At 53.1% G+C, this 16736-nt stretch overlaps 4 protein-coding genes and 1 non-coding gene across 5 annotated transcripts; 3 read left to right on the top strand and 2 right to left on the bottom strand.

The window, feature by feature from the left end:
- The first annotated feature begins 858 nt into the window (after positions 1-858).
- On the top strand, positions 859-3130 carry V8C40DRAFT_244928 (uncharacterized protein). Its single transcript, XM_083215763.1, has 2 exons — positions 859-2467; positions 2563-3130. Exons 1-2 carry the CDS (start codon positions 1031-1033, stop codon positions 2872-2874), a joined length of 1749 nt encoding a protein of 582 aa, XP_083072891.1. The 5' UTR covers positions 859-1030; the 3' UTR covers positions 2875-3130.
- Positions 2931-6718, bottom strand: V8C40DRAFT_221086 (uncharacterized protein). Its single transcript, XM_083212211.1, has 3 exons — positions 6528-6718; positions 6133-6447; positions 2931-6060 (listed from the first exon to the last, which is right to left on the bottom strand). The coding sequence occupies exons 1-3, from the start codon at positions 6558-6560 to the stop codon at positions 3142-3144; spliced, it is 3267 nt and encodes a 1088-aa protein (XP_083072890.1). The 5' UTR covers positions 6561-6718; the 3' UTR covers positions 2931-3141.
- Positions 6719-7378: 660 nt separating this feature from the next.
- Positions 7379-7468, bottom strand: V8C40DRAFT_t119. Its single transcript has one exon. It is a non-coding gene; the product is annotated as a tRNA-Arg (tRNA).
- A 3008-nt stretch (positions 7469-10476) lies between these two features.
- V8C40DRAFT_244913 (uncharacterized protein) lies at positions 10477-11790 on the top strand. Its single transcript, XM_083215762.1, has 2 exons — positions 10477-10817; positions 10911-11790. The coding sequence occupies exons 1-2, from the start codon at positions 10796-10798 to the stop codon at positions 11561-11563; spliced, it is 675 nt and encodes a 224-aa protein (XP_083072889.1). The 5' UTR covers positions 10477-10795; the 3' UTR covers positions 11564-11790.
- On the top strand, positions 11791-14249 carry V8C40DRAFT_244911 (bleomycin hydrolase). The gene is made up of 2 exons (XM_083215761.1): positions 11791-12744; positions 12815-14249. The coding sequence occupies exons 1-2, from the start codon at positions 12515-12517 to the stop codon at positions 14112-14114; spliced, it is 1530 nt and encodes a 509-aa protein (XP_083072888.1). The 5' UTR covers positions 11791-12514; the 3' UTR covers positions 14115-14249.
- Positions 14250-16736: the final 2487 nt, after the last annotated feature.

Here is a 16736-nt window from a genome sequence, read left to right as displayed (position 1 = left end):
AAACGGCAGCTGTCGCCATGTCGAGCACATGATTGAGGCTCTGCAGGGAAACCCGCTGGCACCGGCACTAGTGTCGGGTCATGCTGGCCTTTTCCTAGTCGGTGTAGAGAGAGACTGATGCCTGCATTGCTCTACAGTACAGGTTCTAACTGTACTCGTACATACGAGGGACAGGAGCACAGACGCAGATGCGGATACGATGATGGCTGTGAGAGGAGAGGGGAGAGGGCGCCATTCACCCACCATCTTTCTGTAAGGCTGGTTGGTGTGAGTGCGAGGAAATAGGGCACCACTGTAGCACTCGTATGATGGAAGTTTCAACGCGTTTGATTATATGCAATCGGTGTTTATTCTTCGAGGCGCGCGCCTGATAGCTCTGTTCTGCTGTGTTCCAAGCTTTTGATTTGTGGGTTGCTGCAGGAAGGATTCAATTCCCACAACTGTTGCCTCAATGCTTGAATCGAATGGCAGTAGAGCAAGTGAATGCGTCAGGTATCAAGGCACTCCCAAGTGCTATCTACATTTGACACCGAAAAGCAGTCCAGTGTCATATGCGTACTGTATGCTTCGCTCAGCTTCCGTCGCGATCGAATGAAAGCGAAGCGATCAGCACCGATAGGCACGGCCCTTGCACCTCTTTGGCGGCCCTTCACCGCGCTCAGCTCGCTGGAACTGCCGCACCTCGGGCAGCGGCTCTGCGCTCTAACCACGGTAAGGCGTAGCGTATATGCAGGTGGCCTGGAGTTTACTAGCAGCCCCCAGCTAGGTGCATATGCGCTGAGTCTGTAACCGCCATCCCATGTAGAGAGGCTCCAGCGTCTTTTCGTCTGGTCTTTCTATTCTTTTCCTCCTCCATCACCATCGTCGTCGTTGCCATTGTCGTTGTTCGCCAGAGATCAGGTCAAATCTACGCTTGTTCTCGCCGGTTCTTCGACAGCTTCCGGTGGATCGCACTAACGAGCGGCTTCACAAACCCAAATTCCCCTCCCCCAGACGCCACCCCGCGCCCCAGCTCCAAAGCTCCAAAGCCATGGACCATCCCGGCGCGACCATTTCCCTGTCCTCAATCACCAACCCGAGGGCCAGGTCTAGGTCCCGCGATGGCCGCTTCATCGAGGAGCCCAGGCAGTCGCGGCCTTCGTACGGCGACTCGCGCGAGTCCAGCTACGTGCGGGTGGATGACGACCTGCGATCCCCTCGTGGATCTGGCGGCCATCTGCCGTACCCGGACGACGACAAGTTGAAATATCTGCCACAAAAGTATGGCCACGGCCTACTCGATGACGTTGACAATCTGGCCTACGGCGTGCCGCCGCCACATTCGGGCCGGTCCAGCGGCCATCGCAGCTCTCAGTCGGTGGACATTCGAAAGCACTCGGACTCGGATCGGGACGATCCCAGGGGTCACCGACGGTCCAACACTCTGACGGTGGACGCCGCCAGCCGTGACCGCTCGCGTTCCCGGTCCAGGGACGGGCGAAGCGGCCGAGACCGATCACCGCAGCCGCCTACCGGTCGCATGTCAACGCTGACGGTTAACACCGGCCGAGGCGCAAGCCTGTCGCTTGCCTCGGCACCGGCTTCTCCGCTGCTTGAATCGTACCACGGCACATATCAGAACTGCTCGCCCATGCCCTCTCCTCTGCTGCTCGCGTCCAAGCACCCGGGAGACCTCCCGAGAGTCGTGGATGCCCTTTCGCCCATCTCTGACGGTGAGGGCGATGGCACCAGACTCAATCGACGAGCTCGCTTCCATGATACAGAGGATATTTCCTCTCGTCTTGCACGCGCGCTCAAGGGCACTCACAAGCCCGACGTTGCGCCGTTCATTGAAATCCTCCCCAGCCTGTCGCACGAGCAAGTCATGGAGCTCCGCTCAGAGTACAAGCACATTGTCAAGACTGGCACGGACCGCAAGGGCGTCAACATCGCCAAGCACATCCGCGCCCGCTTCAAGGACGAAGATCCACTTCTCATGAAGGCATGCTACACCGTCGCTCTTGGCAAGTGGGAGAGCGAGGCTTATTGGGCCAACTTCTGGTACCAAGGCGACAAGACCCGTCGCGAGCTGCTCATTGAGTCGCTCATGGGGCGGACCAACGAAGAGATCCGCCGCATCAAGGACTCCTTTTCCGACAAGAAGTACGACAACAGCCTGACCAAGTGTATGAAGACGGAGCTCAAGGAGGACAAGTTCAAAAAGGCCGTCTTGATGGTTCTGGATGAGCGCCGCATGGAGGAGTTTGACTACGAGGGCCGCAGACTCCCGCTTGACTATAAGCTCATCGATCAGGACGTCGACGACCTGCACAAAGCGGTCAAGTCCGAGAAGGGTGGAGAGACATTGATGATCTCCATTGTCGTCCAGCGAAGCGACAGCCATTTGCGTGCTGTGCTCAAGGAGTATGAACACCAATACCGCAGCAACTTTGCCCGTGACGCGCTCAAGAAGAGTAACAACCTTGTGGTATGTAATTATTCTCTTTCCATCCCCCCTTTCCAACCCTTTTTCCAAAAGGTATATGAAACTCCAATGCTAACGAATTCTTTCTTTCAATATAGGGTGAACTCCTCGCACATATCCTCAACGGCGTCATCAACCGCCCCGTCCGAGACGCCCTCCTCCTGCAACACGCCATCACCGCCTCGCGCAAGGACTCGCTCCGCCGGGAACTGCTCATCTCGCGCCTCGTCCGCTTCCACTGGGACTCGTTCCACATGCAAGACGTCAAGAGGGCCTACCGTGAGCGCTACGGCATAGACCTGCAGGATGCCGTGCGCGAGGCCACGAGTGGCGAGTGGGGGATGTTTTGCCGCGAGCTGTGCATTGCCCGGATGCCCAATGAGATACGAAGAATGGAGAATACGAGGTAAGTAAGTTTGGTAAAGCTACAAACTACATATAGATGTATATGTTAGTGAGATGTATGAAATATGATGGTTTCTACTTGATTTGATATTGTTCGAACAAACCGGTTTGGGATCGGTATGAGGCTAGGAAACGAATGACACGGCACGACTATGATTGCGTCTTAATTTCCCAAGATATGATGACTATTTATAGCTATATATAGGCATATATAGATATATACTTATACACATATATGCAGGCTTGCTTACTCTCTTTAAATGATCTCTAGTCTACTTCTTTGATCCTTTGCCCCCTTTGCCCCCCTTCCCTTGACTCTTCCCACCACCTTTGCCCTTCCCGCCGCCGCTGCCACCCGAACCACTTCCTCCGCTGGCTCCGGCCATCATGACTCTCAGCTTACCGACCGGCACGCTGTTGGCAATTTCCTCCGGCTTGAGTCCCTTGATGAGCTCAACCTCCCTGGGCCACATCTTCTCTGAATCCCTCGCCGCCTCGTCAATGACTCCTTTCCTAGCAGAGTCCGTCTTGAGCCGCTCCAGCACTTCCTTGATTGCCTTGCCCTTCTTCACAGAACCCGGCTGCATCTTGACCTTGTACTTGTACCGAACCAAGGCGCTCCAAGGCGCACAAACGGGAAGAACTTCCAGAATCTCGTCTCCCGCCAGCGGCGTGCCAACCAACGTATCCAAATTCGTCGCCTTCTCCGCCTCGTCGGGCTCCCCAGCGTCCAAGCCCTCGTTCATCATAGCGCGGCGAATCTCCTCTTGCTCCGCAACTTCCTTCTGTTTCCGCTCGTGCTGGGCCCGCCGGCGCTCCTTCTGGGCTTCCAGCTCGGCCTGGCGCTGGGCTTTCGCGGCGGCTTCTGCTTCGGCCCGTTGCCGTCCTATCGTAGCTCCTATCAATGCTTCTGCTGTGGCGCGGTCCTCTTCGTCTTGGTCCTTGTATTTCTGAGCAATCTTTTTCGCTTTTCCCTTTTGTCCACGTTTCTGACCTCTTTTCTTCGTGGCCATCGAGGTTCCCGTAGTATATGAAGCAGCATCAGAAGCTTTGGTAGGGGCCTCGGAGATCTCAGTGGCCTGTTCGGAAGGTGTCGCCTCGTCTTCTTCGATGCCATCCTCTTCTTCAACTGTATCTGCCTCTTTTTCTCCCTCTCCTAGCTCCTCTTTGGATGCATCTATGGTCAATGGCCCAGCTTCATCGTTCTCAGGCTCGTCACCGATCTTCACAGCTGACAACTTGTCTGCTGTGTCGTCTGTGACCTCATCCTCGTCGCCAGAGCCTTGCAGGGGGTTGGCTCGTCTGTCGTCGCCAGGCTGATTTTCTTCAGACTCGGCTCCCGAGTCATCTGAATCATCAACTTCTTCGGTGGCTTGCACCTCATCTTCACCTATCGCCGCAATCTCAGTAGCTCCTAATGGAGAGCGCTCGTCGTGTACTCGGTGTTTCAAGTGCTTGCTCTTGCTCTGCTCGCTAATCTTGAACGTAAATCCCAAACCGAGTAAGAGTTGCGTCGGGGGAAGATAGTTCTTCTTTCCTTGAATTGTAAAGCTTCCGGCAGGTAGAATGTCTCCTGTCGGGGTGGATTTAGATACTTGGTCCGCATTCACCCACCATCCGCCCATGCCCGCCTTGGAATCCCAAGCTTCCGAGGTGCATACCGACAGTGACCCTGCCTGTGACAGAGTTGCTGGAGGAATAGGGGCATCTGGCGTGTTTGAATTATTCTTTATCACAAGATGCGCAGCGCCACGGATATCTGCGTGACAGTAAATGTCCCCCTTGCGCAAATACCTTCTGTAGAGAATTTCAGTCTGCTGGGGGTCTTTTCCTCCAAGGACCAAGTACCCATCCGAGGAGATGAACCAAATGAATTTCTCAAACCACATCTGCTTGCGAATGGGCTGTAGCAAAGCCTTCTCCTGCTTTAATCCCTTCTTCAAATCTTCTGAAATTTTTTGCTCGGTGCTCTTCAGGGCTTTGTTCGCCTGAAGTTGGGTTTTTTCCTCCTTCATGGCAGCAGACCTTCGCTCTTCATAGTACTCTCTTGCGTTGCTCCAGGGGCTTATGTTGAGAACGATATCGACGGTGAGAAGCTTGTCGTTTTTTTTATCTTTAGCTTGAGCAACTTCATTCGCCTCTGCTTCGGAATCGCTGTCGTCTGTTTCGAAAGGATTATCTTCCTCCGGTTCGTCCTCATCAAACTCTTCTTCTGCGAGTTGGAGCGTAATGGTGTTTTCCGCTAGTTTCAGGGGAAGGCTGATGGTCTCAGCGACTGGATTCTGCCGTTTCTTCTCCCGCTCAATGAGCTTTCCAATATCAACCCAGTCCATGCCTTGAGCGAGAAGGCCATTTACTGCATCCATCGCTTCCTGCACACGCTCCACATTGGCTTCAATTGCAGCTGCTTTGCGGAGGTTCATCGCCTGTGCATCCTGCAAACCTTCGATTCGCTTGGACTGTTCGTGCCTGGCTGCTTCAAGCTTCTTCTTAGCAGCCTCCTCTCTCCCAACAAGACGAGATTCTAGCTTCTGACCCTCTAGAGATGAAAAGAATTCATCAACTGTTCGATTATACCCTTCAAATTCTAATACTTGAATAGACGGGTCACTCTTGAACTTTTGCGGGACAAATGGATGAAAGTCTTCATAGAGCAATCCCTCGTGTTTAGTGATTTCGTCGGTCTCTTCTGCTCCGCTTGAGAGGGTCGCCTTCTTCTTTGCAAAAATGTAGCCCTTGCAAGTTGTAGGTGCAATGATGTTTTCGACAATATCACGAGCCTCAGACAAATGTGTGACCAATTCATCCAGTAGCGACTCATTATCAACCACATCAGCCGGCTTAGCAGAGACATCAAAGTTATTTGCCTGAAGAATATTCTCAACCAGGGCAGGAGGCAGTTCTGTTATAGAAACCGCCAACGCTTTTCGTAGATCGCCACCAGATTTGCCTTTTGCTTTCTTACCGGAGAAAGTAGCGGCTACTGTGTTTGCTTCGGCTTTGTCGGCGGCAGTCTTAAGGGCATCCCTTATTCGTTCTTTTGTCAAAGGTGGAATCCCACCAAAGTTCTGCCTATTCTCCAGAGAATACTGTAGGCCAACCCCTTGTGGCTCCTGCCCCTCTCCCTCACTGACATTGCGAGAAATGGCCAATATCTTCAAGTCGGCATCGGTGAGAATAATGTTTCCACTCTATAACAACACCATAAGTTAGCCTCGCGGAAACATGCTCTCAGGGCAGCCAGGCCACAGCAATTAACATACAGCAAAGAATTCGAGAAACATGCGATATTGGCCATCGCTAAACTGGAACTCGAGGATCCTGTCGGTCCCTACTTGCGCAACGGACGTCAACCGTCTGGTCTTGAGATATTTGCGTAGCCGGGCTACAAAAGCAGACGGTGCCGCCGCAGTTGTTCGGGCAAAGTCGGTCAAGTGGCAACGAAATCCATTGTCGATGAGAAGTTGCTGCTTGTTATCCGGTTTGGCGAATTTTAGGAGCAGGATCTTGGAGGAGAGGTCGTAGACATTCGAGAGTCGTAGAGTCACCAAGCTCCCTTGGAGCTCATGCGCAATGACCTAATCAAGGAAGTGGTCAGCAGGCGATTGGTGACGCTGGTTTGCTGATACAGAGAGGAAAAGACGGAATCGAAAAGTACCTTGACATCGAGAGACGAAAACCTCTGCTTCATGCTGGTAATTGAGTTTGCGCAGACCCTGAAGCGTACCTATATATTTGAAGCTTGGTGGGAAACTTCACATTTGGTCACCGTGGGGCACTTTGGCCGCGGGGCAGCTGTGACGACATAAGCATGGGCATCACGTGGCCTGGCATAACGCATAATGGCAAGGAAGCAGAGCTGAGATGGGCAATTGTAAGTAAAGTTAGGGCAAATATCCTCGTCTTTGGAGAAATAACATATTAATTGCTATAGCTGAGACGTAGAATGGTGCACAGGTATAATCTATAAGTCGTTGTTGGATGGAGCGTGTATGAATGGTATCTAGATGGAAGACGCTATTCGCCCATACAAGCGGAATGACAAGCTCAGCATAGCTTTAGCACTGACACCTACCTACCTACTAAGGTATGCAGAACACCAACTGCTGTGCATTGCGGCGGCAGCAGCTGACGCTGATTTGCAGCGCATGCAAGCGCTGGAGCTGAAGCCAAGCAGAACCAAAGGACTGGCTGGAAGAAATCGGTTTGAATCTCCGGCTTACGTAGAGCATTTAGTAAAGCATGCAGTCGAGAAATTAGTCTGCAAAAAGGTGAGACACTCTGATACGAGTGAGAGGCACTAGAAGTTGCCCAAAGCGGACATAACAGTCAAAAGAGGAGGCTGGGTTATTAGGGAAGGACCTTTGCAGCCAAATTCCTCGTCGCCTCCTTACAGCAGCGCTCGTAAGCAAACGCGCCGACTCAACTAACCGTTGACAAACACACAAGGGCAAAAAATGAAAAGTGAGAAATGAGAAACAGCAGCAAAAAAGCGAGAACAGAAGCAGACGACCACGCCAGGAGTCGAACCTGGAATCTCTAGAGAAGATGATTCTCTGAAACCGAAATCTAGCGCCTTAGCCATTAGGCCACGCGGCCGCTAATCTTGAGTTGGTGTGACAGCTGCTCCAATGCACTCAACAAGGCTTCACGACTCTTCCGGGCAAACCTCTGGGGAAATCAGCAGCTGAAGCCATTCGACCGAGGCACATGCGGCTACGATTGGACCCGCCGCGTCCATGTCACCAATCCAATGGAAACGCGAAATTGAGCTTCTTCCTCGGTCCACCCGCGATTCGCGAGAACGACGCGTCGCAGCACGGACCTGCTCCCTGCCACCTTGTTGGACGTCTGGTGCGGTGCTGTCCAAGTGGTACAGATTACAGTACGGGTTGAAACGCTGGCGATATCCTTGTCACCCCCCAGAGGCAGAAGGATCATCTTGGGCAAATGTCGTCCCAGCAACCAGATAATTGAGGTGGAGAGGAGACGGGAAGACTGTCAAGGTCCCCAGCATTTGGCAGCTCCTCGTATGCACGAGACGTCGATGCCCACGAGATCCATGCTGATGTTCAGGACGAATGTACGGGCAAACCAGGGGCGGCCGACAGAGAGAGCTTAAAGGCACAGATCTGCCATGGATTGGGCACAGGGAACCGCTGCGTATTTCCCACCAGAACGTCATGGCCAACTGAGAAGGAAATGAGATGCCCGAAAAGCGGACCGAGGCCTGGCCCGCGACTGGTCGAATAGTTTGCCAGCCATCTCTATCTGAGCCTGAGTCTGGAGCTAGGCAGGGACCCCCTCTGGGACCGATCCGACAAGTCTGGCTGCTTGTTGCCACCCAGCCACATATTTCGGGTGCTACAGCACAGCTGCCGTACAATCGAGTACGCAATTATCCTGCTGCATTAGCATCAAACAGCCCAATGGCGGCTTTACACGATGTCAACACACGCACGGGTGGCAGGGAGCGAGCACCCTTTACATACTGTACGTGCAGCAAACCGCAGCCATAGTCTCAGGCGGGCGGCACGCCAAGCTGGCCAATGGCAGCCCCGAGTGTGCAGCTCCCCGAACAACGACGGGCCCTCAAGTCTGGCCAGCAAATAGCCAGAGCGCGACAAGATCGAGAGTAGCCCTCCCCCAGCCATCTCTTGTTTTGCGCTGCTGCAGCTAAGACTGCATGTGCATCACAAAAGTGGGCGCTTGATAGACCTCCTCCAGCCGGTATTGGCGAAGGAGGATAAACGATGGACAGAGATGCAGCATCAGCTCGGACGGAGCCTGCCCTCCCTTGATAAGCCCAAACTCTTTCCCGGTGGCGCCATACGAGTGCGGCACATGCTGCTGGCAGGTCTATCAGTATTACCAGACTCAATGGCACGGCACGGGCTGCTCCCAGCCTCTCTCGCTTGCTGTCTCGTCTGTCTCGCTCGCCCAGTCTCTCGCCCGCGGTCTGCTGGCCCCCATGGCCGATGAGGCTGGATCGGGGAACCCTCTAGGCCAGGAACCAGTCGCGCCAATTGCTGGCCAAAAGGCAAAGAGGAGGCCACAGTCGCGCTTAAAATTGGGTCGGAGCTGACCACACCCAATACTTACTGTATGGGGAGCTACCGCAGCTACTACGGGGTACTACAGGTACTAGATTACATTACCGGTTTATTACTGCCACTAGTGGCAGAGTAGCCATGAACATCAATCGCCGAGCCTGACTGGTCAATCAGCGGCCGATTCAGGGGGACGCAAGGGAAGCAGGGAAGCAAGGAGGCTGGGGAGCTCTTGGTCGCCCTTGGGGTCCCATCCGCTTACCGCTGGGTTGCAGCATTCATGTCCGAAGAGTCCACTGGCGACTGGAGACTCTAGTACGCCTGAGACGCAGCCTCGGGAAACCAGTGGACGAGATGCCTGCTGAGCTTGCTGAGCTTGCAGGGGAGTTGGATGAGGTTGGCTGAATGTGGAGACGATGGCGGAGACGAGAGGCCAGGATACGACAGAACTAAGCCGCTTGTGATGGGAATAAACAACAACATGGCCAGTCCCGGTGGCAGGTAAACATGGAGGCCCGATAGGCTTACCCTCCTGAGCAACGCAACACAGCGAGCACGCCCTCAATCGCAGGCCTAGCCCCCGACCTCAAAAGCCCATCGAGCGTCGTTGCTTCTGATCCGCCATTCCTTCCCTCCAATAATCTCAATCGCCCACCAGAAACAAAGGAACAAAGACAGAAAAGACTCTCAGAGGTATCCAATCCCTCTCTCTTTTCTCTCTCTCTTCGACTTTTGTTTCAGGAACAAAAGCTTGAGGATCCTTCTTGTCTTCCTTTCGTGATTTTACGGAAGGTTGTATGAGAAGATTCTCTCGCGTCAGCGCAAGCCGTCAACCTGGACTTTGAAGCCCGAGTTCCCGTGCCCTTTAGCATCTTCCCGTCCACTTATAAGGACAACGAAGCAGCACGCCCTCAGACTCAAATCACCACTCACGAGGAGGTTCAACTAACCCTCCCTCAAAAGAAGCCAGCCGGACGGGAGGGTCAACTCTCTTCTTTCCCCCCAAGCACCGACCTAGCTCCTCCTCGCGTCGAACAGCGCTTTGAAGAAGAGGTCCGTATCACTCGTGAGGAAGAACGTCACCGCCGTCCCGGTTCCCGCCAGTCCGAACGCTTCGTAAAGGAAGAGTTCCGGTAAGTTGATATCTATTTCTTTGCTCTTTTACGATTTTCTCTGCCCTTTTTTCTGTCCCTTGCGGTGTGAGCCGCCGAGGGAGGAAAAAGGGGGAAAGGGAGCGAGCGGCCATGGGGACCCCGAGTGAGCAAAAGCAAAGACCGCCTGCCAGCGCGGCTGCTGAAATTGCCCTTCGTATTCTCCTCGCAGCTTGTGCCGCGGCTTCTAGAACGCGTCAATTGCGAGTGGAGATGAGAATGGGCACGGGGAGGGCGGCGGAGCTCACTATGGGGAGCTGACAGCCGGGGTGGGAGTTCAGCTAGGGTTCCCAGCCATGCTATTTTATCCCGGCTCAGGGGTGCCCGGGCCCACAGGTGTTGGCCCAGAGACGAAGGAAGCTCAAGCACAAAAGGGAATCTCTCCAACTAACTCGAGTACTTTTAGACCTATCCCACCTCCTCCTCGCGACTACACTGAGACTCAGGTCAAAGTTGATTCATCTCGCCGCTTCTCCAACCCCATTGACGTTGCTGAGCGTGAATACCGAGAACGTTTCCGTCCTCAACAACCCGAAGCTACTACCGGTCTTGAACTAGTTCAAGTCCGTCGTCCTCATCACCAGAAGTCAAAGTCCTCTCACAAGGTCTCTGACATCACCGTCGACGAGCGTGTTTCCATTGCCCGTCCCAACTTCCGTGAGGATATCAAGATCACTGAGGAAATTCGCGAGTCTACTCCGTATCCTTCCGAACAATCAGCCAAGATGGGTTACTACGACGACGAAGGTAAGCTAATACTAACCTTTCTTTCTGTTATTACTTTTTCCTTCTTTGTCAGCCAAACGCGTGCAAGCGTACGCTAACGCGTGTCGCCGGTAGGCTCCTACCACTCCATCCGCCAGGATGTGAAGCATGGCCTGGCCAAGGCTGCCGACAAGCTGCTTCCCCATCACCATCACAACCACCACCACCATCATCATCACAGTGACAATAATAACACTACCATTACAGAGCATGTTGAGGTTGATGTTGTCCGCCACGATGCTAATTCTTCTTCGCGCCGCCCAGCTCCTGCCACCGAGTCGCAGCCTAACACTGTGTCCATCCCCTGCCACCACATCCGTCTGGGTGACTTCTTGATGCTCCAGGGCCGACCATGCCAGGTCATCCGCATCTCGACCTCGTCTGCCACTGGCCAGTACCGCTACCTTGGTGTTGACCTCTTCACCAAGCAGCTGCACGAGGAGTCTTCCTTCATTGCCAACCCCGCCCCCAGCGTTGTTGTCCAGACCATGCTCGGCCCTGTCTTCAAGCAGTACCGTGTTCTCGACATGGCTGACGGCTTCGTCACTGCCATGACCGAGACCGGTGATGTCAAGCAGGGTCTGTCTGTCATTGACCAGTCCAACCTTTGGTCTCGTCTCCAGCAGGCTTTCGAGTCTGGCCGCGGCAGCGTCCGTGTCCTCGTCCTCAACGATGGCGGCCGTGAGCTCGCTGTTGAGATGAAGGTCATCCACGGCTCTCGCTTGTAAACAAGCTATGCTTTGTTTTCAGGAAGGGTTGTCCATCCATCCTATGGATATTCCAGGCTCGGTTCTAGTCTGAATAATGTGAAATATACCCCATGGGCTTGGAGGGTGCGCGGAACGGATTGTCATTTTTGGATCGGTTAGGGTTGTATTTTGGTTATGAGGCAGAGTGCCCAGTAGATAGGATCTACCTATATGCCGCACTGTAATTAAGATGGATTTTGCATAATGTCTTGTACCCTACTATCTCTTGGTGATTCCATCGTGATGTGATTTGAGTCCTTGTCTTGTCGCGTACTTGCCCAAAACGCGTAAACGACTTCCCTGTCGAGTATCATTCAGGTACCATCAACCAGCTGAATGGTCATGAGATACATGGGGAAACCCCACAAGTTAGTACACGATGGCTGGTATATGAGAGCTGATAGCGCTTTATGCTCGGCCCCACCGTGCCCGACGTGTGGCTCTGTAACTTGCCCAAGCTACCCTATACCCAGTATTTAACATTCGTGGATCTTTATTTTCGTTACAGATACCAGTGCCTTCAAACAGGTGGTTAAATTTGGCCGGCGACAGAGAAATAATGACCTTGATGGTCAAGTAATTGTAAGCAGGTGCCCTAAGTTGGGGGACGGTACGTGTGAATAGCCAAAAGCAGGTAGCGTGGCAAAAGAACCAATCTGTAGGATTATAGCCGACAAATGATAGCCCGCGATTTCCAACTTATAGAGAGGGGAATGAGGGGGAGAGGCCGGATAAGCAAAAGTGTATGCAGATGATCCATGTCTGTGAGATAAGAAGCTGCTCCAGCGTTACGTCGACTCACGGGTCGTGTGCCGAGAGTTTGCTGCTTCAGACGTATATCCCGACATACATACACTTGAGAATTCATTGTTGGTGAGAGAAGATACATACGTGGGAAACTCCAAATAATAGCTTCTGCGAGTCGTCATAATGGGTGGCCAACCGTCCAAACCAGTCACTGCTTCGGAGAGCGAGAAGCTTATACTGGAGCGCCTCCGCAGCTTCAAGGTGGAAGATGAAGACTATCTCAAAGTCCAGGTCAGCGGCGATGCTGAGAAGACGGAAGAGCACCACGAGCATATCAAGCGGGAGCCTGAGGGCCTGCCTGTCTCGTCACTCGAGCTCTGGATAGATAATGTGATGAAAGATCCCAAAAACAGGTGAGTCGATGGCTTCCTTGAGTTAAGCGACGACATGATTGAGATTCTAACGGCAAGGCTTCCTCTTCAGACTGGCGCATGCCACATTGAGCTCGTCTGATCCCCGGCAAGCTCTGGTTTCGCCATCGGTAAAGATTGCAAACCAGCACGTCTTCAACGTCCAGATCCCGTTTGAAGGCGATCCCATCACCAACCAGCGGTCCAGCGGGCGCTGTTGGCTCTTCGCCTCGACAAACGTCTTCCGCGTGGCCCTCATGAAGCGCCACAACCTGGCGTCCTTTGAGCTGTCCCAGGCCTACCTCTTCTACTGGGACAAGCTCGAAAAAGCCAACTGGTTCCTCGAGCAGATTGTCGAGACCGCGAAAGACGATCTCGACAGTCGCGTCGTGCAGAGGCTGCTCGGGGACCTTATTTCTGATGGTGGCCAGTGGGACATGGTGTACAACCTCGTCGAGAAGTACGGCCTCGTGCCCCAGAGCTTGTACCCGGACAGCTGGAACGCCCAGAATTCGAGCATCCTCAACAGTATCATCAAGACGAAGCTTCGTGAGTTTGCGCTGCAGCTGCGAGACTTGGTCAACGGGACGCCGATTCCGCCGTCTGTTATTAGTGCGTACAAGGTGTACATGATTCAGGAGATTGCGCTCATCATGACGCTTTTGCTGGGACAGCCTCCGAAGCCGACGGAGGAGTTTACGTGGCAGTTCCTTGACAAGGACGGCAAGGCTCGCGAGGTTAAGACGACTCCCAAGGCGTTTTCCAAGGATATCTACAGCTCTGAATTCCGCGTCACTTCGGATGTCATTACGAGCATGATTTCGCTGGTCCATGATCCTCGCAATGATACGCTGAAGAAGCTCACTGTTTCGAGACTGGGCAACATTGTTGGCGGCCGGGACATTACATATGTAAACGTGGAAATGGATACTCTCAAGTCAACATGTGTCAAGATGCTCAAGGCCGGGTTGCCCATCTTCTTTGGCTGCGATGTTGGTAAGTTCAGCGACAGAGTGGCGGGCATCATGGATCTGGATCTATTTGACTACGAAGCTGGCATCAACACCGGCCTGAAGGGCATGACTAAGGCGCAGAGGCTCATGACGGGCGAGAGTCTCATGACACACGCCATGGTTCTGACGGCGGTGCATGTGGATGAGAAGACGGGCAAACCAGTTCGATGGAGGGTGCAAAATAGTTGGGGCATTGCGGCTGGTGACAAGGGCTGGTTTGTCATGAGTGATGCCTGGATGGACGAGTTTGTCTATCAAGCTGTCGTGGACCCGAGATTCTGCAGTAAGGAGGTGAGAGATGTGTTGAAACAAGAGCCTATTGTGTTGCCGTTGTGGGATCCGATGGGTTCATTGGCTTGAACTACAAACCAGTCGTGAGCAGTGTTGGACAGTGGGCATCTACTAGTTCTTTTTTCCCATGTCGACTTGCTTTGTATGCCTAATTCCTGATTGTAAGTTATAAGTATGTTGAATGAAATGGAAGCAGTTTTCAAATTTGTCGATTCCAGCATCTTTCAGTGTTTGTATCTCATCACGCCCTGCAAGTATGACTTGTGAGATGAATATGTGCATGTAAGTTGAACCATTTCATGAAGGTTATAATGAGACTGCCACAATTTTATATATATACCAACACACCCTCAAGGGGTAACGACTGTAACGTCTCATTCAAAGAGCCCTTTACATGGCATACACGTTCAGCCCTTACAACAACCTCAATGCTTCCATGCCCTTTGGCTCAGAAGCCAGCAATTGACCCGAATACGGCTCCGACGCAACTGTGACGGCTCAGCGTCTCATGGCTTCTGGAATAGTGTAGTATCCCCCCTTGTCATATGTGCCCAACCCGCGCTTGTTCTTGGCGGGAAACGGCCGCATTGGGCTTCAACGGGAGCAGGGATCCAGCATGTGCTAAGTTGTGGGACTTGGTCGAGTGGGCTTTTTGATGTCGATGCTGCCAAGGTTCTGGGAATGCCCAGAGACTTGCTTCGCCCTCATCAAGAGATGGCAGAACAGGGAATACCATGCCTTGCCAATCTTCTCATGGGTGGTACAGCCAAGCCCTCCTTACCTACAGTAGCGTTCTGAACTCTCCTTACGGAGAACTGACATGCCCCTTCGTTCCCTGCCGTCAAGGTTTGAAGCGAAGCTCGTCCAGGTGTGCAACGGGCCATGCGAGCACGCCTCCATGCCCACATATGCCCACGTACGGGCGTACGCAGAGTATCTGTATGTATTTCTTGCCTGTGCATGGCATATGCCAGTGCATGCACGTGTCAGACGGGAAGGGCTCGATATCAAGTGCCGTACTGGGATGCCGCATGCCAATAGTTTGACATATAAGTATTGGACGTAAACCCAATCCATACATGCGTACATATACTCGTATATAGCAAGGCATTAGGGTGAGATGTTGGCTTCCAATGGCATCCCTTTACAGAAGCCATTGCATGCTGAGAGGTCATTCGCTTTGATGGGACCACGTAAAGAGCCATACTGGTATCTCGGCTAGACATCAATGGGTGTCACGTTCGTTTCTGTACATGCCTTGCAAATCGTCCAAAATGGTTGACGCTTTCCCGTAGGAAAAGGCCCGAGGTTTATTCAGGCCCTGGTCAGGTTGGGCACAAGCATGGACCAGTATGGCAGCCCAACCTTACGAATGTGTATTGAAGCCGATCCACTCAAGAATTAGCCATCAGGATTGGCGCGTGGTCCGTGAAAAGGCACCAAAGGCCGCGATCAATCAGACGGCGTTCTGTAACCATCAAGAGGAAAGCCGGCGAACTTTGGTTTTCGTATGACGGTGGAGTAAGGTTTGCTAGTCGGTAGACTCGGTGTAAGGGGGGGAGAGAAGCCGTGGCTACCGACTGATTCCATATTCGACTCGGGGGTCACGTAGTCCGTCTCCCACATACCGGAGAATGAGAATATCCTCTTTGCAGGTTCCTAATTCAGTAGATGGGACATGTCCTTGGGTCGGCAAATTCGAAAGAATCCGGAGGTGACACCAGATCAGATGCGGGATATTAGCTTATCCAGTGCGTTCCTGGCTAATTGCTCGCACGAACGGGTGCGGGAACATGGCTAACAAGGGGGGCACTCCTCCGGCATGGGGACGAAAAAGAACACCATCTCGGTGCGAGATTAGCATAGCAATGCATATGGCCCCGATAAGAGGAGGGAGAAAAGGCAACCAGAGGCGTGCAGTCAGCTAGCTCTGACGCTGGCGTGGTGGCGATATCAAGTCGCGACGTCATAATCGTATTTGTCCCAAACTTGCAAACGAGGCTATTCCAGCCCACCAGCCGTAATTCTGCGCCCAGAGATTTCAAGGCAGCTTCTCCAGAATTGCGAGACGTCTGTGCCCAAGGAGACAGACCAGACCGGATAATTGAGCCCCTTGACTGGTTTGTTTCCACCTTGGGGCCAAGTATAGTAGACTACAGTAGATGCAAGCCGGAGAACTCTCTGGTGTCTTCCTCCCTGTTCCTTGGTGTTCCTCCACATCCGAACGTCCGGGACAAGCTTACCAAGTAGAGCTGCGTCGACAATCAGCAAGCCGAGACCGAGGATAGCAGCAGAGCTTAATTATGTGCAGCTCAGCTGGGAAGTTCCGTGGCAAAGCTTCATTGTGCATTGTTCAGTCAGTTCGGTCATCACGAAGCCGCAACTCTGATGCCACCACGAGCTTCCATCGCCATCCAACAGCAACTAAGCAGCTCTCATCAGCTCGAGCCGCAGCAACGGGCGCTGGTTGGCAACTACCGGACCGCCACTAGGGCCTTGTCCCGCTAAGAATAGGCACATTTAGCACGCTGATCGGTGCACTTACAGCGCCCATAGTGGGTGGTGGCTTCTCCCTAGAGTCTCCCTAGCCGTAACTCTACGGGGACTCTGCCCACTATCAACCCCTGGCACCTTGCAAAGTCGTCATATAACCCCAGACCGTTTTGCCTGCATCGCGCACATTAACCGTCT

The sequence above is a fragment of the Trichoderma camerunense genome, assembly GCF_050948025.1.
Source record: "Trichoderma camerunense strain CBS 138272 chromosome Unknown V8C40scaffold_9, whole genome shotgun sequence".
NCBI lineage: Eukaryota > Fungi > Ascomycota > Sordariomycetes > Hypocreales > Hypocreaceae > Trichoderma > Trichoderma camerunense.
This window is presented reverse-complemented; position numbering and strand designations above follow the sequence as displayed.